The sequence below is a fragment of the Cuculus canorus genome, chromosome 5 (genome assembly GCF_017976375.1).
Source record: "Cuculus canorus isolate bCucCan1 chromosome 5, bCucCan1.pri, whole genome shotgun sequence".
In the NCBI taxonomy this organism is placed as follows: Eukaryota; Metazoa; Chordata; class Aves; order Cuculiformes; family Cuculidae; genus Cuculus; species Cuculus canorus.
Genome location: NC_071405.1, coordinates 64974371 through 64995943, shown reverse-complemented (window position 1 = coordinate 64995943; position 21573 = coordinate 64974371). Strand labels below are relative to the sequence as shown.

Below are 21573 nucleotides of genomic sequence, written 5' to 3'. Positions count from 1 at the left end.
CCTAGAGATGGCATACTCACAGTAACAAAATTAAGTATGGAATCTGGAAATTCTTGTCGGAGGGTGGGGGAGGGACCATAAAGAAAGCCAACAAATGAGAAAGAAAAGCAGAGACTGTGTAAGAGGTGGGTGAGAAGGCTCCTTTTCCCCTGCCCTGCCACAACCCAGCCTCTCCTCACGCACACAGAAGCCACCGCCAGAGTCAGCATCCAGCGACAGGTACCTGGGGAAGCATCTCCTGTAGCATAGCTTCTCCTTGATTTCCACAGCAGAGACCAAACACGCTTACTCTGGCCTTTTTTCACAACTCGTGCAGGCGTAATCACCAACGGCTGTTCCCTTTTTAGGGTCAACCACCGTGTGTGGGTGTCTGTCTAAGCAAAACTGTATTCGACTTTTTTTTTCCCCCCCCCTTCATTTGTGAGTCGAGGCTTTTGGCCACGTCTGTTCTACACTGGTAAATGTTTCTGTCCTCAGTTTGTAAGGCAGAAAGTTTAGCCACAGGAAACCAACAACTTACATGTTGCCAGTCTGGGGAAAGAAAGCACACATTTAAAAGAATCAGCAGCCTAGGTAGAATATAATATGACAGAAGATTTTCACTGTAGCATCGTAGAGTACAAAAATGAAAATATAAAAGTGCATTTTAAATGATTAATGTACAAAAGCTGACTTTTTCCAGTGTGCATTAATCAAGAAAAAATGTACACTTTCTATAGTGGTTAATGTTGCAGGATCATTATTCAGCTTTGATAATGTGCATAAAAATGCTCAATATGACAATGAGTTGGGGTAGCTGAGAATTTAGGATGGTGGCAAGTTTGTTGTAGTATTTGGATTAGCATTCTCGACCTACATCTTGACAGCTTCTTTCCTTCATTTCACAAGCGTTAATAAAATCTAGCTTTATCCTCTTTGATTTTGGTTATTTTTTTCTTGGTTTTTTTTGGTTATTTTTTTTTTTAAACAAAACAATTAAAAAAATACCTGCTCAAACAAATACTACCAGCACTCATTAGTCAGGATGGTTATATGTAAAAGAAATGATGCCAGATAGTAACAAATCCAAGAGAAGTTTATTATGAAAATGGCACCTGCGGGATGAAAAAAATTAAGTTACATAAAGACAACCATGTATGACATGTATGAGAATCTACAAAAGTATAAAAAGAACCCTGTTGTAAATGAAGTATGTACATTTCTGATTTGCAGCATTATCAATGATCAATGAAAAAAATGTTTCAAATAAGCCAGGCACTCAAGAAGTTAGATCCGGTTAGCTTAACACAAAATAAATGTACCATAGCTGTCACTTTTTAACAGTTTAATTTTTTTTATGTTGTAGAGTTGGTAACACTGCTAAGATTTATACGAACAGAATCCCTTTCCCCGTTATTCAGCTACTTGGCACCAGTCTCCTCATAAAAGATTTCATATATTTGTACAAGAAATAGTTAAAAACACAGACACAGTCTTCACAGGTAATGAAGTTTTTTTTTCATTTTGTAATTTTAAACACTATGGATTTAGACAGCAGCTGTGATTATCTGTTAGTTTAAATCACCAGAAATCATTTTTGACACAACACAGAAACATTTATAAAAAAAACCCAAAACAACAACAGCTGTCTAGCTGTTCTTTGTAGCTGATAGGTGCACTCCTTTGATTGTTCCATAGCTAGAGTAGAGCTTCCAAAATTAAACTTTGAATTTCCTAATCAGCTTTCTCACCTTTTTTTTTAGACCTACTTCAAACCTTCCAATGGAACCTTTAAAAGCCTGTTAATTAAATTTGTGGTGTCCAATCCTTTTACACTATCATTCCGCTGCGGCTTGGACCTACTTCTCAAATTCAAAGCTACTGCAGGAATTGAGTCGATGCAGTGAGTGATCAAAAATTCAAAGGACGGCTGAGTTAATATATTAGCATTGCACACATAAGCAAATATATATGACAATTCTAAGCTCAGTTTCCTTTATGAACAATGCTTGTTGACCTTTGAAAGCATTTCCCATCTCACTGGTAATTGCTCTACGTATTACTCCACCAGCCTACCTGGGAGAAGACCAAAGAAATGCACCCTCTGCTTACATTTCAAGCACAAGGGACTCTGGGAATGTTAACAACTGAGGCTACATGGCGTCAATTTGCTTAATATATCTGAGCATTACTCTGTAGTGCATTGTGGGGTACACTGGAAGAGTAAGTCATACCCAGAATTCCACCGTGGGAAAAATGGCTCCATTAACCTTGAGCTAGTTAAGAGTCTTTTATCTCTGAGAGTGAAGAAGAGAGAACAAGAAAGCGAGAGAAAGAGAGGGGAAAAAATGTGGAGAGGGGGGGAGAGAGGAAAGGGGAGAGAGAGGTTTGAGAATACACAACAGCAAAGCAACAGCAGAAATTAAAAGGTTTACAGACAGTGGAAGCAGCATAAGGTGACGTTACAGAGGAAGGCCACCACACAAAAACCACTAACCCCCAAGAATCACTGGTTCACTAGGACTGCAGGAATGGGACTTTACCACTCCGGACTAGAGATAAAGCACAGAGAAGACAAAGGACAAAACAACTACATTAGCTTAGTATATACTGCATATAGTAACACACATTGAAACTGCAATGGGACTGACAGCCAAGGACACTTACACATTGTACACATTACAGTTCTCACATCTGTTATTAGATGCCTTAACAAACAGCTGCCAAAGATGGAGTGGAAGAAGAATTTATATTTGACAGTCATTTGGAGTGTTTGACACTACACTGTGATTTCTGGCAACGAAGACAAAATAGGAGATTTCTTTTCTTTTACTTAATGTGCAGTTTTCAGTTGTAGTTATCTATTTCAAGCTTATTAACCCATTCTTTAGTTTTAAAACATATTGGTTTCAACACTAGAAATAAGGAAAAAAAACCAACAAAAAATACGCAAATCAAAGAACAGAAAGAAATTTACAACCTTCCCTCTATAATATTAATGAAAAACAAAACAAAACATGTTAAATAGTTCTTCTGTTTTCTTTTTTTTTTACTCCGAAGTGTTATTTGATGTTGTAAAATTAGCCTCAGTTACACTGAGAAAAAAAATAAAGCAAAACAATATGCACCTAAGAAACTGCTCCTCGCGTCAATTAAATTGAGTTTTTTGTTTTTAAGCACTTTTTGAAAAAGGCTTCCTGACCCATTTAAATTTGATGTGAGGCTATGCTTGTTAGTTTGGAGGTAAAAAATTTTAAGTCCTGCAGCAAATGTTAATGAGGGCTTTTGTCTTAACTAACCAAGGAGACTGCAGCACCTGACTATAAACCAGTACAGAACACATTCTTTCCAAAAAACCCAGCCCACAAGCTGCATATTGTATGAAGACATTACAGATTAATAAATGATAGCACCATGGTTTTAGAAATTAAGTTAACGTTTCAGTAATTAACATTTAGTCCAACTTTTTAACATTCTAATCACAGGCCAGAAATTAACTTTTTAAGAACCCAAATTATTTTATGTGCAAGTAAGAAAATCTTAACCATAAAAAGAGAATTAAACTCTGCATAAAATTCTAAAATACTATCCCCTATTTTTAAAGGAATTAGGAACAAAACCCCCTTTTCATTTGACTTAGTCAAACAGGGCAAATTGTTTATGCTTGTTTCTTTTAATCTTGATCATATCAAGATCATTTTGAAGTAAAACCAATGGTTGTCTTTAAAATCTCTTTACCACAACACTGAGTATTCTATGGCAGAGGCATACACATATTAAAGGCATCTTAATAAAGATGCAAAGGAAAAAACACACATCTTAGAAGAAGACAAAATGGCAGGCAACTGGTACTTCGACTCTCTGAAGGCAAAAATAAAAAAATATCTTTACATTAAAGAATAAGTCAAGTTAAAGAGAAGGGGAATGAAATGGGGACCATTATATTGAGAGAATAAGCTGACCTGCTCAAATTCAAAGTGCTAGAATTAAAGATCTAAATTAAAACACAGTCTATGCCTCAGAGTATAACACTGAACACAGTATGTGGTCATATTTCAATCCTCTTTCCGTTCCAGAGTCTGTGTAGTGTGAATGCCATTGCTGTACACAGGAAATGGAAGAGTGGAAAAAAGTCCTTCGGCAGTTGTGAACACATTCCCTGCAGGCATTTGGGTCAGACTGGCCCCGCTCACAGCACTTCCAAACGGTCCCGACATATTGAGTCGGTGAACGTGGTGGTAGAGCATTTCCATCGGTGTTTTAGGATCCAGCCCAAAGCTGGGGCTGTTAACATCAACAAAGTTAACAGCATGGGTGTTGGGAAGGAGGTTGCCCTGCATGGCTAAGGTAACTTCAGCTGGAGCATAGCGAATAGTGCCAGTGGTGTAGACCCTCTGAGCAGCAGTGCTGGTTGCAGCAAGGGTTCCTGTTACCCTGTGAACCAAAGGAAGCACCACATTGCCTGCTTGTAACCTCTGAAGGGCTTCCAGATCCCCAGTGTACAACAAAGAGTTGGAAGCTGTGGGACCTCCTGGATGTTTGTCCCTTGGAGATGCTGAAAGCGGGGGTGACAAAGGGTCAGAGGACACAGGAGCCAAGGCCGAGTTGGATGAGGTGCTGAACTGAGTTTTACGGCTGGCAGTATTTTCAGTCCCCGGTGGGGTGAGAACGGAGTCTGGAATGGAGACATGTAAACTACTGCTGGCTTGGGGGGAAGGGAAGTGCTCGGAGCTGGGGGGCTTGGTCATACTGTAGGGTGATTCATTCCTTGAGATTTCCCTGTTGGGTGGGTAATTCCAAATACTGCTATCATTATCAAAATTGATAGGTTCTGAGATTTCTGTTTTAATTTTGAGCACTGAGGCACTGTTTGGCGACGAGAGCAGCTGCGGCTGGTCCACCAAAGCTGAGTCAAGTCCGTTTGGACTTGAAGTGCTTGACAGCCTTCTCCGGGTCATGCTGCCTCCCTTTTGCTTTTTTCTCCTCTTCTTCCTCTTTTGATGTTTGCTGGAAGACTGGCCATTTACTTCCCCTGCACTGTCTGAGTCCTTGGCACTGTCCGAAGTCAATGATTCACAGTTCTGCAACCGCAAGTCTGACTCACTCTCAACATAGCGCTCCACCTTGATCTGCATAGAGCCAAGAGTGCCAAAACTGTCCTCAGGGGCCTTTTGATTCTCGAAGTCAGAGTTTTCAAAGCTGTCATCACTGTCCCTGCTGTCCTGGTTGCTGGAGCTGTTCCCATCATCATTACAGTTCATTTCATTATCCGACTGATTTCCTGACTTTTTCCTGTCAGATTCAGGGTCTTCACTGTTTTCTGACTGGTTTCCTTTCTCATCTGACTTTGAGTTCTCATTGTCCTCTGGAGCAAAAGGAAAGTGAAACAAATCATTAGCAGCAGGAACGGAATATTACAACCCAAGTCCAAATTTCTACCTATCAATGAGCTTTAATTGCTGTAAACTTTTTAGGGAATAGGTGTTCCCTCCTGTAGAGTTACAATTTTTTTGCAATGTTGTGTTAGGAGAGTTTTGATCACCATGAATCTTTCTGGCTCAGGACTGTTAACGCACTAAAAGGCTACGCTACGTGGCGTCCACCTTGCTTGAGTGTGGCCTCTTTATCCGCTCACTGGACTCGACAACTGTGAGCCCATCAACATTCTATCTGTGTCACCCAAAGAGGAGTCAGTGTACAATCCTATTATGACTGTTATGTTCCGGTGATTGTTCTTCCACATCCGTGTTCTACACTGGGCAGGCATCCAGGTATAACACTACTTATTTATGAAGATTCTAGTCCTCTTATCTCATTTTTCTCTCACCATCGCCACTTTCAAAGTGGCATAGTGTCTCTGACTTCAGTGGAATTACTGCCGATTTCCTCCCATGTGAGAGGAGGAGTGGGTCATACCCATATAAATCTGAGGAATAAACCAGTTATAATAATTTTGTTATGTTGCTAGACTGTCTTCTCATATTCCCTTGAAGGGAAATAAATAGATAGATAGATAGATAGATAGATAGATAGATAGATAGATAGATAGATAAACAAAACCCCAAAATAAATAAATTTATAGAACCAGAAAAAAAAATTCAGGCGCTGAATTAAACTCTTGATTGATCCAAGTCATCTAAGGGCCACTGAAAATAGCCCAGTTACAGCATTGAGCAGCTGTCACTCTTCTTGCCTGAATTTATTTAGTTGTGTGTTAGATTTTTACCTAATGCTAATATGGATGCAATAAACACTCTGCCCCACTGGACTCGGACAACCAAAGTAGCTTTGAGAATGAATACTCTCCATTATCATACTCTGTTTGAAAGGGTCATGAAAGACTTCAGGAGAACCCGTGTTTTACAGACCAGCCAGAAATCTTTTGTTGGGAAATAAAAGATGTTTTTTTCACTTAACAGAGCCAAGAACCACCCCTTTCAATACACTCATTTTAACAGGAGAGGGGAAGGGTCAGTTTTTCTCCAAGGACTGGTTACTCCTGGAGCCATGTCAATACCAAACAGTTTCCCAGAAGTGCTGGAGAAGCTTGGCTTGACAAGGAAGCTGCCTGAGGATTCAGAGCAATGCAGTTCACAAGACACTTAGCACGACTTTTGCTTGAGTCACCAGAAGAAAAGACATCCTCCCTTTTGAAAAGTAAAACCCACAGAAGAAAAGTAGCAGCTACAAACCCCTAAATTCCATCCATTTTTGTTCCACCTAGGGCTGAGCTATTCCTACAATATTTTGGTTTTTTTTTTTTCTGAAGATGCTTTCTTGTAAGGCCATGGTTTCTAACTGGTAAAGAGTGGTCTTAGGGAGAGGTGGTCTAAAGCTGCACAAAATTTGCCTGGGATGTTATCAGAGCGTGAACTGAACTTCTTGGTTTCATCCAAGATGCTGTTCTGATTTCAGGTCATATGGCATTTCTGTTTAATTCTTTGGGAAGAAACAATCCCTTGCCTCTGCTGTCTTCCAAGACTGCCAAGCATCTACTTCGTAGATGTAAACGTCTGTGCGCTTTTGAAGAACACTCTCTTGTTCTGCATCAGCCTTAGGAGTCATGAATGCACGTGCACTTCTCACCTGGAGGAACTTACAGTGCACACAGGAAATGCAAACTGTTCTCCACCTGTGTGTTACTTGGCTATTTAGGAACAAGAGAGTGTAAAAGGAGCACTGGGAATGCATGAACCATAGAATCCTTGAAGTTGGAAAAGACCTCTAAGATCATCAAGTCCAACCATCAGCCCAACACCACCATGCTACTAAACTATGTCCCAAAGTGCCACATCTACATCTCTCTTAAAAACCTCCAGGGATAGTGATTCCATCACTTCCCTGGGCAACCTGTTCCACTGCTTGACTAAGAGAAGAGATTCTCAGTCACAGTGGACAATAAGCCTATATATGTGTCTAATGTTGACTTAAACCATCAAACCAAGTTGTCAAAGGGGAACAAATATAAGCAAAAGATCAAAAAGAATAGCCATATCATATAATATAATACTAAAGCCTGATTCTCTTCTTGCTTTTGCTTGATTTATGTCACTGTGATCCATTTTCTCCATATTATTTTTGGGTTTTATGATAGAAATAAGAGTATAATCATATATATATATATGATAGTATCGTGTGCATCTTTAGCTCTCAGGCTACCGGAAACTACGTTCCTTCAAAGCCAGATGATTGATACCTGTGCCTAGGTAACCGCTTTTAAAGCTAATGGGGAATATATGAACCATCTGTGCACTGGACCATCTGTAGGACTAATTTACACATTGAGTTTGACAAGTACATTTAGCTTTTAAAAACCAGATGAAGTTTCAGACTCAAAGAAATTACAAACAAGTGCTTGAATCCATATCTTCTAATAAAATATAATTCTTTTAACCCCCCAAATGCCTCAAATCTTGCAATCTTTACTGCCCCCTAGTGAGCCGCTTAAAAATGTATTTACACAGGAAAAAGGGTCATAAAGATTGACAGTAGAGACTTATCTTTGGAACATATGCCTATTCTGTAAAGATAAGAACTAGAGTTATATTAAAACAGTTACATTTCCAGGTCCTCTGCACAAGGCGCGATACACACTTATGATGCTTAGCTGGGAAATCAAGTATTTTCGTTTGGCTTCATTTTGTTTTTGTAATGGAACAATCACTGAGAAGTAAAAGCAACTGGGAAGCCATCCATGTGGCTCTCATGATATGAACCTTTTATGAGTATAAAGGCACACCATGTGTGTTACCTGAGTTGTCCTTTGAATCTGATTCAGAGTCGGAGGTCTCTGAGGATTCTGAGGTTTTCTCTGGCAGATGAGGAAGTTGTGCAATATCCATTGGAGTGTCCTTGTACTCTGGGTTACTGAAGATGAGACAGCACATATAAGCACAATTGGTTTGCAACAAATATAAGCACAATTGTTTTTCCCTCTTTTCTTATCAAAGTTCAGGAACAAAGAACATAAATAGGAAGAATAGCAGAGCAAACACAGAAACATACACTCTCGGGTCCTCAGAGCTTCACAGCGGGGATTTTATGAAGGTTTATTTTAATACTGCTGTCAAATACTTATATTGACCAGGCAGTAAAAGTTGTTTGATTCTAGTGAAGTTTTAGAGCTATCAAAGCATTCTTACTGAAGTGGGACACCATGGCTTTTGTGATATCTAACAGTAAAGCTACACTGTGTAATCATCCAACAACAAAATATCTCAATTTTGATCCCATTACTGTGCCTGGAAGGGCAGAGAGGGTGTTTTAACTTTTCCAGTCTGTTTCTCTCCCACCGGCAATGTCTATTAGAGTTATTACTGTAACAATGTTCTCCATCAACCTTGCCAGAGCCCTTTGAATACCTGTTTCCCTCAATGTTCCTGTTTTCCACACTTTAATCAAGCAGCCCATACATAAAGATAGTAAGAAGGTGCTCAGTTAGGGCTAGAGAAAATGACCACTGCTCAAAAGAATTTGGCCAAAACCCATAAAAAACATTATATATATTTTTAAACACTGTATACATGCACCACATCACTGAGAAACTGAAAGCAGCCCCTCTAACTATATGACAGATGCACATGTGCATGTTAAGATGCATATGTTAGGGATAAAGAACTGTCAACACACCCATTATAATCATATCTTCATCTGCTCATGTGGTGCTCACCTGTGACTTGTTAGCAATGAACATGACTGCAATGTAAAGAAGCTACACTATCAGACAGACTGACCCCACCCCCATCCCTACGCTTTTTCTTGGTTTGTACCTTTTAAAATGTGTTCCTTTCCCAAACTGGTGCAAAGCCAGGGGAACAGACACAGTTAAACATATGTGGCATAGGAATGTTGAAAATAAACAAGGCAGAACAAATTCCAGCCCAGTGATAGAGCAGAAAATTCACACTCCTGTATGGAACAATATGAGGCAGCACTGGGGTAGACTGACACACTATCACCATGACACCGTGCCTATATTCAGCCTATTACGGAGTACTGTGCAAATTCAAAGTTCACACGGCGCACACCAAAATGCCCTTCTTATGATTATAATCTTTATGGTTTTGTCCTGACAAAATGACTCTCTTCTGTTACATCCCAGGGCAGTCCCCAAATTTGCCCCCTCCAAGCAAAAGATGTTTGAGGGCTTTCACACTGTGAATAACAAATTGCTAGAACAAGAACAGCATTAATCCTCCCTGTCACTATAATTAGTCTATCCTTTTACAGACAGCTGAATCATACTTTCTAATGCATGGAAATGTATACAGACCAGTACTCCTGCTAAGAGTAGATCTAATTATGCCTTGATCTGTCATTAAAATATTATTTGGACATTTAGATCCTTCATGGATTCCAGAACTAAGAGAGATCTAAACTAAAAATACAAATTTACTGGAGAAATTAATCTTTCTCTAATAGACTGGTGAAGGGAATGCAGCAGAAAAATCAAGTTCTGGGAGGAGATTTGAGGAAGACCACGTTGCTTTACCTTTTTTTTTTTTTGGTTAGGTATATTCGGTTGGTAGACAAAATAATTTTGGGGGAAGTTTGTGGACTAAGTTCACCTATTGTCTATAAAGCAGCAAAGGGGACAGAGGCAACTGTGCATAATTATTATGGACCACTTTTCCAGCTTGAATATGAGCACATTTCTGGGTATTTCAAAGCCCTGTAAGGAGTAGAGCAGTGAAGCTGTACTTCCAGGTCAGAATTGGCAGCTATCTGGAAATGCTGCATTCTGCCTCCCTCTTGCAGAAAGGGACAAAAAAGTAGCAGGATAAGAATATATTCGGAAATACCTGTGTTCAATCATAGCAGGGCAGAAACATGCAAGCCCCAGTGAACACTCCACTGCTGTGGAAAGTTTCCCACAGTACCTCTCGATGCTCTCCTGCCAGGAGTTGTTTCCTCCTCTAACCCAAAAGGGTAATCAAAAATATTTCAATGTGCAAGTTTAGGCAGGCACAGTCTCTTCAGGGCTCGCTGGACTTGGCATAATAAGTCACAATCTAACCCCTAGACATCGGTTTGAACTCTCAAGGCATCAAAGGGAATGTAACAAACCATGACAAGCAACTTAAAGGAGAACAGGCCAAAAAATGACAACTGCATTTCATGACAGTCTCCAGGTTTCATATTTTAGTTGTTTGTTTGTTCTACTCTGGAATGAAACAGAAAATCCTCCAATCTTATTGAATATTTTCACAAAACAGAATGTGTTGAAAGGTATTTTCTGATGAGAAAGGTCAGGTTTGTAATTCACTGTCTCTCAGAGACTGTTGCTCAGAAACCAGTCGTTTAAAAATACTTGGGCTTTGGTAAACGAATTTCTCAGGGAAAAGCCTTTCATTCAATTTAAAAAATTTCTGTTTAAAATAGTTGTAGTAGTTTAAAATAATTGTAGTTGCTGGTTTTATTTTTAAATTCTGTTTTGCATTTTTCAGTATGAATACTGTCTGATGGTTACAGCATATCAATTCAAGGACTTTCTCCTGAGAAAATTCTCTGAAGTGAACTGGCAAACACCTTTCATAGAGACATTTTTGTAGCATTCCAGAAGTTTGCTTCCATGCATTTTCCATAACCAAATAAACCAGTGCCCAACACTTCACATCAGATTTTATAACACAACTATTGAAAGTTGGTGTGGATAATTTTCATCTTTTAGCTCAGGCTGAGTAGATTTCAGGGCAGTGGGGGCATGCAATAAACGGAGGAGGGTTTATTTGAAGACTAAAGCAGCATAATAAATGGAGAATATTCCAGTGTATCGAGACATGACAGATGCCTCAATAAATATAACCAAACGGCATTGAGGTGGACCACATGAAAAATTCTCCTCAACTTTCACCAGCAGGGAATTGTTTTTTTTCCCTAAAACTCTCACCAACAGAAGCAAGTAACAGAGGCAGCAGGTCCAATGAAAGAAGTGACCTACCTAGGAGGTAAGAAGACGACCTACCTAAGAAGGTAATTGACCCAGATGATATTCTTCTCACTTGCGTTCTTGGCATTGACAGCTATGGTTGCACTAGACTGTATCCAGATATAACCTCCGTTCTTCTGCATCCAACGGTAATACTTTGTTACACATTGACCCTTATTCAGCACTGGCAAAAAAATACAAACAAGACAGAAGCAAGATACGGTGCATGTTAGAACTGCGGTCAAACGAGCATCATTGTACAACATGCCACAAGTATAAGCAGAAGATACTCGGCTTCCTTTAGGTTTAATGCAGCATGCCAGCGAGATGACAAACAGGATCTGAAGTTCAGTGTGACTAGATGTATGTTTTATACCAGTTTTTAAAGTATAATTTAAATCTGGTTTTGGAAACTCTCGTGAAAGAAGGAAAGTAAAAAGAACTACAAATCTCTTTGGTTCACAGAATACTTATTGCTGTGTGGACATTTTCAATGCACTCAATGTCAAACTGTAAAAACAAGAAAAGGGAAAAAAAGAGGCAAATTTATATGTGATTTATTCATAGCTCCTAGGTAGACCTCTTTGAGATTCTGGATATTTGAAAGGTTTGGGAAGATACTCTACCCCTGCTGCTTTGATCATTTCTCCTTATTGCAGGCGATATCAACCACTGAACTTATACATCTGTTTCTTTGATCTTGTCAAACAGAATTTACAGTTCTCAGATGAACCAAATCTCCACTGGTCAGTGGGGGGAAAGTCTTGGGAGACTTTACTTTCTACCAGAGCAAAGTAAATCCACCAACAGACCGAGAAAGAGGCCTAAGGGAGGAACAGAATTGCTTGGGTAGAGCCAAAGAGTGACAGCTCTCTCTGATGTCTGAAATAATGTGCTAGGAAACAGAGAAACAAGTAAAAGCAATCAGTAATGTGAAATGGTGTTATTAAATGCTCACAGCAAGAAGGCTTAAAAATACAGGCTTTAAAAGTAATACTTCAGCCAAAATACTGCCAAGTTGAAATGGATTTGGTTTGAATGTGATGCTTCAGTGTCGAGAGAATGGGATGAAATTTCAATCTTTCGGCGGAAGGGACCAGCATAGTTTTAAAGAGCACCTAAACTATATAAAATCTGGGGTACTGTTGTTACTGGAGCACCTCCTCTCCTGCATTGCTCATTAATCCCATAAAGCTTTGTACACTAGAGGGCAGTGTGCATTCATATACACCTCCTGCTTTTGTCATGTCCTTGTCTCCGTCTGCTAAAATGAAAAACCTCTAACTGCTGTAATAAATTTGGCTAAATTAGCTGCTAAATGGTTATCTCAAGTAATATGTATTTGCATTAATCATCTTGCTCGAAACCAGAACAAGCCAGAGTCCTAAAGACGTAGTAAATTCATATTGTCCATTTAATTACGGCTAATAAGTGCTTCATATACAATAGTTTCATGAAGCACATTTTTATTTTTCTTGTAGAGGGAAAAGAAAAAAGTCACTTTGGAAAAGAATAAGTATTTAAGGCAGTTAAAGTTCCTACCATAAATGTGACAAATGACACTTTGGAGCTTTCAAGTTAACCAAATGCCTATACCTCTAATTATATATATGAAACTATCTATATCTAAATCCATGTACAAAAGATTAAGTACAGCAAAAGATATTTACAAGGGCAGCTAAACAAACAAAGACACTTTCTTACCTTGGAGGGATCCCCCCATCCCCACTCCAATTTTTCAACTACTGAATTGAAAAATGCATGTAAAAAAGTGCAATGTAAAGTGAACGTAAAGTGCAAGTTAGGTTCACCTATAATATGAATAAACTTGTGATCCGAGTCCTGCTGTTTTTCAGCAACCTCTTGCTATGTTTGTTTCTAGTAGAGATCCATAAGTCTGCCGAAATTTTTACATTTGTATTCCAAGCTCTAAATATTCTGCTATGATAATTCATTGGTTTCAAAACCTCATTATACAGCAGAATAAAGATAAAATAGGAACAACTGACTACCCAGCATTTCTGTCAAAGCAATGTTGTATGCTACTTTAGAAAACAATCTCATACAGATTAGCCCCACTTTATCAGTTATGAAGAACAAGGGAAGAAAAACACTTCTGTAACTTTTGATTATGCTACACTTTTTTATTTCAGTAAAATAGGACATTCAAAATACTCTGCTTACAGCTGACAGCAAAACTGATGTGCCTGGAAGTCTGGAGTGATATTAACTTCTTTCTGGAAACCTGAACACCCACAGATTCATGCTGAAATGATCAACAAATCTATCTGCACTTTTATCTACTAAGCATACTGTCGTCTTCTTTCTCACAGGTTTCACCTGAGGAGTTTACTACGCTATACAAATACCAAAGGATGAATCCTCCCAACTGCACACATGCACATGTGAAAGTCAAGGGACCAGGTGAGTTGCGAGCCAGTGGCGGAAGAGCACACTGCAGTTTGGCATAGTGATAGCTATGTGGTTCCAGATCCTCCAGCTCTTTCAGTCCGTGTCATCCTAGACAAGCCCTTCCTCCTTCAGTACCTTTTCTATTGTTTTTTTTGCACCACTGGAAAAGTCTATGTCATGAGCTGAACAGAGCATTCATTTCAGAACTATGGAAAAAAGGCTGAAATTAAAATCTTATAAGTGATTTCTGAAGGAAAAGGTGATTGCTTTTTCAATAAAGGGAATTCAGTATATCAGAGTTGCATGCAAAACCTCTACAGTCAGAGTTCATGCTCCCAAATTACTATATAGCCAAAGAATATTTGAAATGCCGTCTTGAAAATCAGCTTTCCATGAAATTAATCTACCTGCCAATACCCAACTCTATTTGGCCAACTCAGACATATTAGCACATACACAGGATTTTCCTTCCTGCATGTTTCATATGAGAGATCTGTGGACCACACTCTGAAGGAAGTCCCACAATTCAATATAAAAATTCTCTCTGTAAAGAGATTCTCCAGCAGACCAGCTGTGCTGTGCTGCTAAATCTGGTTCTTATGTCCTTTGAGAGAACAACAGGTACCACCAAAGCAGTTCTGAAAGCTCATACTACAGCTCAGGAAGAAATTTCTCAATGTGATGAAAGGAGGAAAAAAACCAGAAATGTTTTCTAACTCTTCCAACTGTTAGCACTGCCAAGCTGAAACTTAGAAATCATAGGAGAATTTTGAGAAAACAAGAGGCTAGGACACATCAGGGTGTGAAATCTATCTGGTTTGTTCATAATGTAGTGTTACTGAATACAGCCCAGTTTCATTTTGAGCATCTTCAGTTTGCAGGCATAGGGCGTCCCTTAATAAAGCAACTGATTTTGAGTAGAAGTGTAAGTAAAGAATTAGTCCACCTTCAGTTCTGCACGTGAAGTTACATTTTGTTACTTGCAACACATTCCAGCTTAGCATAAACTGAAAAAACAATGCCGTGTGAAATGTCTGAAATTATTCAGACATTACTTAAGGCAAATCAGGGTTCAGCTCTACATTTCTGTACACTGAGAAATGCAGAATTTTAAATTTCTACTTGTATTATACAGAGTACCCAAACTGGCAGACAATGCAGTATGGGAGAAGGTGACACTCGTGAGCACATTGGTGGGATGGCTTCTGCGTCTGAAGTTACACAGGAGTACGCAAGACTGGGTGTATCTGTCCATTTATAAGAACAGCAAGGGAGATGATTTCTTTTACAGGCTTATTTTTGTCTGCTAACCAATGCACAAGTCTCCAAAATGTTAATAGTATTTACATACTTAAAAGAAAAAAAAAAAGATCTTGTTACTAAGCTGCATTGTGTGGAAATACAGAGTAATCTTTCAAACACTGGATTTCAGCTTAATAGCTGTCACGAACAATCTTTACAATGAGTTTAACTGTGAACAGGAGAATGAAACAAATGTTAAATACTTGCAATAGGATGACAAGTACAATTATATATATACACATATATATAAACCCTTTACTCAAAGGGAATAGCTGAGGGTTTTAAAACTGGTGACTTTTACGTTAGCTGCACAGATATATTCGCTAAAATGGTGGATGCTAAACTTGACTAAAATTTGCTGAAATGTTACCTAGTTATTAAATTTGAATTCAGCAATTAGCATGCAAGAAATTAACAGATTGTCATGCTAAGAACCAAAAAAAAAAAATCTCACTTATTTCTCCAAGTATGAATATATTGCTATGTACACAGTTCCCAACAGAGGGATTTCAGTTTTCCTTGGTAGCTTTGTGCACAGGAATATTCTTGTAGCAGCGGAATGAAAGAGGGGGAAGAAGAGAAAACACTCAGTGTTCTTTGCAGGAACCTATTTCTGTTAGAAAAATCAAAATAAATCAGTAGAAGTTTGTCTTCAGAAATATAGTTACAAAAAGAAAAAGGAACATAGTTTCTTCCTGTAAGGCTGTTCTGAGAAATCAAAGCCAAACCTTCTAAATAGTGAGCTGTGTTTTAAAAGAAGGAAGTAGCTTAATTCAGTTTGAAGAGGAGATGAAGAAATTGTGTATCAAAAGCAGCCTTTTAGCAAAGTCTCTTACAAAAGGACATTTTACTCATGTGCATATGCATTTAAAAGCTACACTATATTGCGTATTCAGGTAAGTATTGAGTAAATAGGAAATGATGAGATCATCTTACATATTCACACAGCTTCACAAAGAGGGTCTTTATAATTGGTGAAAATATTGAGGTTACATCTGCTGTGCTATTCACCCTTCTCCTTGAAATACCTTTATCCATGACTGGGTGGTATTGATACTGAATTACCCTTGAGATAAACTTATAAGAATATTTTTGATTTACTGTATCAGGATGAAAATGCCATCCTTAATACCATAGTTGGATACTTAGCTGCAGCCACAACTACTCTTTCTACATTCACAAAACTGGCAGACTAAACATGAAAAGGAATACTGACTCTTTAATCTCCACTTCTCCACCTAAGGCCCAAGGCAAGCTGACAGGGTAACTTCGTTCTGGAAACAGAGAAGTTTTTATTTTTTTTTTTAATTCTGGATTACTTTTTCTTCTGCTTTTGAAAACTGTGGGCTACAGGGGAATGAACCTGGCATAGACTTAAAACAAGAACAAGTTTCTTTATCTGAAAAGTTACAGTCCTTGATGCTTACAGGAAGGTCATTTTCAAAACCCACAGGAAAAATAGCATCACAGCCAGAAACAGTGCATTAAGTGCCTTATTTGCTCTTAACGGAGACAGTTTTTCATTTATAACAGCTCCGAGGATCAAGTGAGCCTTTGATGTTGTAAGGACTTTTCTATAGATTTTGCAATTAGTGAGTTAGATTTTTTAAATAGTAGGTATCCGCAAACTGGATTTTAGCAATGAAAAAAAGTAGGAAGCAATATTTAGCAATGTTAAATAATATTTGTTACTTAAATAGAATTATGAGCTAGAGGATAGGAGACCTGAAAACATTCTGTAAGTAAACGTGTGCTATCGATGTAATTCTCTACAAACACTTCTATTTCAGATTTACTACGCGGGGTGGGGTGAGGAGGAGGGGATATAAACCAGGACAGTGTGCGAATGCGTTCTCTTCCCACTACGCCAAAAGTGTGGTCTCCTCAGCAGATTGCTTGGGGGAGGATGCCACCTTCCCATCACAAAAGTCTCCATGGGTCTCATTGCTCCACCTCCCGTCATCACAGACAGTTGCTTACCAGCCTTGTGTGGCTAACAGTATCTCAACAGAGTTCTCTTCAGAAAAAGAGAAAGATGGTAACTGTTTAGAAAAATACCAGTTCTGCGAGGCTTTAGAAAGCTGCGTTTTACTCACACCATATTGCAGGAGAAAGTCCTGAGTGCTGGACAGAGAACACCTTCTTTAGGTTTGGGTAGAACGTGGTATATTGTGTCAATAATACTAAGACCTTGGCTCCTACCACGATATGAATATTAGACAGTAATAATTATGGGCCTCTAAACATAAATGCATCTTTTCCGAAGTCAAAAAGGAAGTAGCAGTTCTTATTCATGCAAGAAAACTGTGCCTCGATGTACCCAGACTCCCAACTCAACTTCTTCATTCACCTGTGATATGTCTTTTAAGCACATATAGTCTGAAAATGCTAAATGTAGCAATCGACTTGTTTCTTACTTCTGCAATATGGAATATTGTTTAATTTTCCGGTGTAGGAATGTTACATACTTAAATACTTGACAAAATACGCAAAAGTAAGGATCAACAACCTTGCAGGAAAAAAAAAAAAATCAGAAAAAATCTTAACCAACCTTTTAGAAAAAGCCAGAAAGCTTTAGAATTCTTAGAAATTGGCAACTTTTTTTCCTGCCTCACTTACAGAAGGTAAGCTCAAGGTCATCACTTACCAAATACAGTGAGAAAAGCCTTGCATGCTACATGCCGAGTCAGGGAAGAAAAGTAACTAAATAATGAAAACAGATTGGAAAAATATCAGTGGATTTTGTAGCCTGTCCTGCTCCCAGGACAGTGGCACTCCAGTCCCCTGAAAATTCCTAGCTGCTGTTAGAGACTGCCTTAATTTGACTCCAAATTACCTTAGATAAGAACCAGGAAGATGTTCAAAATCAATCCTATGTCTTCAGTTTACATGACTTATGCCCACAGCAGCAGAACACATCTATTAAAACCCAGCAAAAGCAGGAAAAGAAAAGTATCTCCCAGCACTAAGCACACATCCTCATCTCCTACTTAAACAAAAGCAACACTTTTCTTCCTCTCTCCCTTTCATGGTGTTTATAACGTATCATTTGCCCATGGTCCTTAATTTAAAATTACAATTTTATAATCATGCTTAACAATTAACTATTAACAAGATTATACAATGTCAGGTAGGATATTTCTTTTAAAACATTATGTGGATATTGATCAAATGCAATGACAGAATTATAATACATAAATCAATGTATCACTAGATGCATTCTTTAACGGTAGCTTACATCACATGTATTAGAAAACTTTTCTGTTGTTTCTATAGACAGAAATTAGGTAAATAAACTAAATAAGTTTATTTAACAATAAACTGGATTGAAAAATGTACACTAGATTTGTCACCTAGGATTCTCTAGGTTTTCTTCTCTCTTTCTTAACTTTTATTTTCCCTCACGATTTGTCTGTCTCCCCAGGATTTTTAAAACTTCAATCCTGCCATAAAGTGATTTCCTTCTACTAATATTGAAACGGTCCTTTAGAAACCCAAGTCTGCTTTGAACACCAACTTCAGACAGAACTTCCATTATCATTAATGAACTCTCTCTGTTCAAACTGGAGGGGAAAATGAAATCCCAGATTCACACTTTGCCCTCAGCTACTAAAATGCAACATCAGAGGAGAAATATGGCCCTGCTTGCTCAAGAAACTTAAATCTGTCCTCCATCTCTTCACTAATATTAATGTCCATCATATGACAACCTATGTAAGATTAATGACTTTAGAACATAACCCTTTCCATGCCAACGTATCAGCCTACTATATACAGCTATATCTCCTACAAACAGGAAAACAGATCAATGTTTCATAGAAGCTGATCAAAATACAGAAGCAGATTGGCAGCAATAATAATTTTCTTTTAAACTTCATAGCTTAAAGACTGTTTCAAGGGACAGGATACTATCCCTTTAAACATGCTTTCATCTCTGGGATAAGAGTCCCTGTCTGTGCACTTGGACTGAACGAAATGAGTGGTTTTCTCAGCCTAATCTCTACAGGAAAGTGATCCACAGCACAGTGTCATGGCACAACTGAATGTTCAAATACCCTTCTAACCACCACGAAGATTTACTACAGTCTCACATTTGGCGTTAAATTACATTAGACATTTTAAAAGCATATTGACCCTTTATACCAGATGATTTGTAAAAAGAAAAGGAAAAAACCCAAAATTTTATACCTTTCTCGACAAGCCTTAAAAAGATAGCTTAGCGCTAATAAAAAAGAACAAAAAAATCCTTTGTAAAATAATAATAATAAAAAAGAACTTCTGAAAAGGAAGCATCTTACGATCTCAGAACCCACATAACAGCCCACTCACTTTATAAGTTATCAGACATCAAACCCAACACTAATCCACCACTGGCCACACTGCTTATGGATGACAAAGCCCCAAGTGATTCATGTATGTTCTTTCAAATGAGTGCTACTAAGACCTATTGCCACACTATCACATTTCTGATATATGCTACACGTTTAACTGATACTATTTTCATATCGTTCCAACTTTCAGAAACGTCTCCCTCAGAGGCACAAGGTCAACTGTCCAGGCCTTTGAAAAAATAAAAAGAAGAGAAAAGAATCAGTAGCACTAATGTATTTCAAAAAGTCTGGAAAGATCTGCAACAGTTTCTTCATACTTTCACAAAGTGACATTTTAGGATGGAGTATTTTACAGGCTAGTAAACTACAAAATACTTAATCAGTCCCTGGATTTTCAATGGAGCAACACTGCTTCTAACTTAGGCGACAAAGTGATGAACAATTTTGGTCTCGGTAATCTTGGAGCAAACCTCAGCAATGAAGGTAAAAGGGTATCTGTCTGAAGTTCTTTTCTCCTTCATTTTTAAAGTGGCATACATGTACATTATGTAGGAAAAGTCACCACAGAAATAGTTTAGTGGACAAAATGAAGGTGAAGCTGCTGGAGGTGCACAGTAAAACCTTTTATTCCCATGGCTTTGCAATTTATCATGTGCTTCTGCAATCTATCACAAGAATAATAGCAAAGTATAAATTCCATCTTTGGGCCTGGAAATTTTGAGCACAAAGAGCCTTTTTTTTCTTTTTTTTTAAAAAAATGAGTGATTAAGGGAGTAACTGGAAACCAGCAGGGCCCAGCAGAAGTCCGAACTCAACCTTCACTCCACAGTCCTTAATGCAGTAGCTCTACTTACACAGCTGGTACTACATTCATTTTTGTAAAATGAAGAATAGAAAAGTCTAGCTGCAAATTTCATCCGACTATGAGCTATGGAAGACTGACAATGGACAGCCCACAAACTGGAATGGGAATGTACTGATCAGTATTGTATTAGATCTAATTTGAAGATGAAATAGCATCGGGAATTAAGTTAAAAGGTTATGAATTTAAACTATATTTGCGGCATCTTGCAAAATAACTATAATGCTAAGCTACAGAAGGGAAAGCTCTGCAATTAGGTTCAGCAGCTAATGGTTTAAATAGCTTAAAGGTTTATCTTTGGAGAGTTTTCTGGTCTCTATCCAAAAGATCTGATGCTTCTGGTAAGCTCTCATAAACTTTACACAGAGAAAATGTTTGTCCAAGAAGACAAAAATTCATACGTGAAAAGCCTAGCCACAAAGTATCATGAAGATTAGATATTTATTGGGACTCAAAATTGTATTTAAATATTTATATGGATTATTTGAATGCCAACATTCAGGTAGGATAGGGCTCTGAGTAACCTGATTGAGTTGAAGATGTGCCTGTTCATTGCAGGGAGGTTGGACTGGATGACCTTTAAAGGTCCCCTCCAAGCCAAACTATTCTATGATTCTGATTCTATGAAAAGTCTATTATAGAGAAAACAAGGGTGTAAGATGTACATAACTGCATATTACAGAGTATATTCCCTTTTCTTCTAAAGTAACTGGCTTTGGTCTGAGAGCAGAAAAAGAAATTAAGGTAGAGATACTAGCTCCTCTCATAACTCTGCAGGAGCAAACAGGGTTTCAGAACATGGCTAAAAGACATGAAACATGCGCAGTCTTGGTTAGATGCACATTTCTTAAGATTCATTAGGACTGAGAAACAAACCCTATGCATAAGTTAAATCCAAAATAAATGCTCCTTTTTTTCCCCCTTGCACGAATCAAAAGATTTTGTCTTTATACGCTTCCATTCCTTCTAGTTTATCTCCTGTTCCCTCATCTTGCTGTCTCCACTATCTCCAGTTAAAAGGACATAAGGATACCAGTCTCCAATGCAGAAATCTTTGCTGGCCCATAGTATGTGGACAAAGAGGAAGATTGTGCAGACATAAGACCAACACTTCTGTAACACTTCGAAACCAGGATACATTAGACTGTCATCAGGATGCCAGGCGGGCTTGGTTTAAGAATTAGCTAAACACCAGACATTCTATCAGCCTAATTTAGAATCAATCTTGCTTTTTAGTGATGATAATAAACTTGTACAAA

At 38.3% G+C, this 21573-nt stretch overlaps 1 protein-coding gene across 4 annotated transcripts in view; it reads right to left on the bottom strand.

Moving 5' to 3' along the window:
• Positions 1-1002: 1002 nt before the first annotated feature.
• The window catches only part of NPAS3 (neuronal PAS domain protein 3), a 605022-nt gene continuing 584451 nt past the window's right edge, over positions 1003-21573 (bottom strand). For 2 of the 4 annotated variants that reach the window (XM_054068726.1, XM_054068727.1), the window contains 3 exons: positions 11444-11591; positions 8231-8346; positions 1004-5344 (listed from right to left, as the gene is read on the bottom strand). In XM_054068726.1, coding sequence (XP_053924701.1) covers positions 4035-5344; positions 8231-8346; positions 11444-11591 — 1574 coding nt within the window. In that variant the 3' untranslated portion in view covers positions 1004-4034. Of the gene's footprint in view, positions 5345-8230; positions 8347-11443; positions 11592-21573 lie in introns of all 4 variants that reach the window. The other 2 variants (XM_054068725.1, XM_054068728.1) reach the window with 2 other exon arrangements.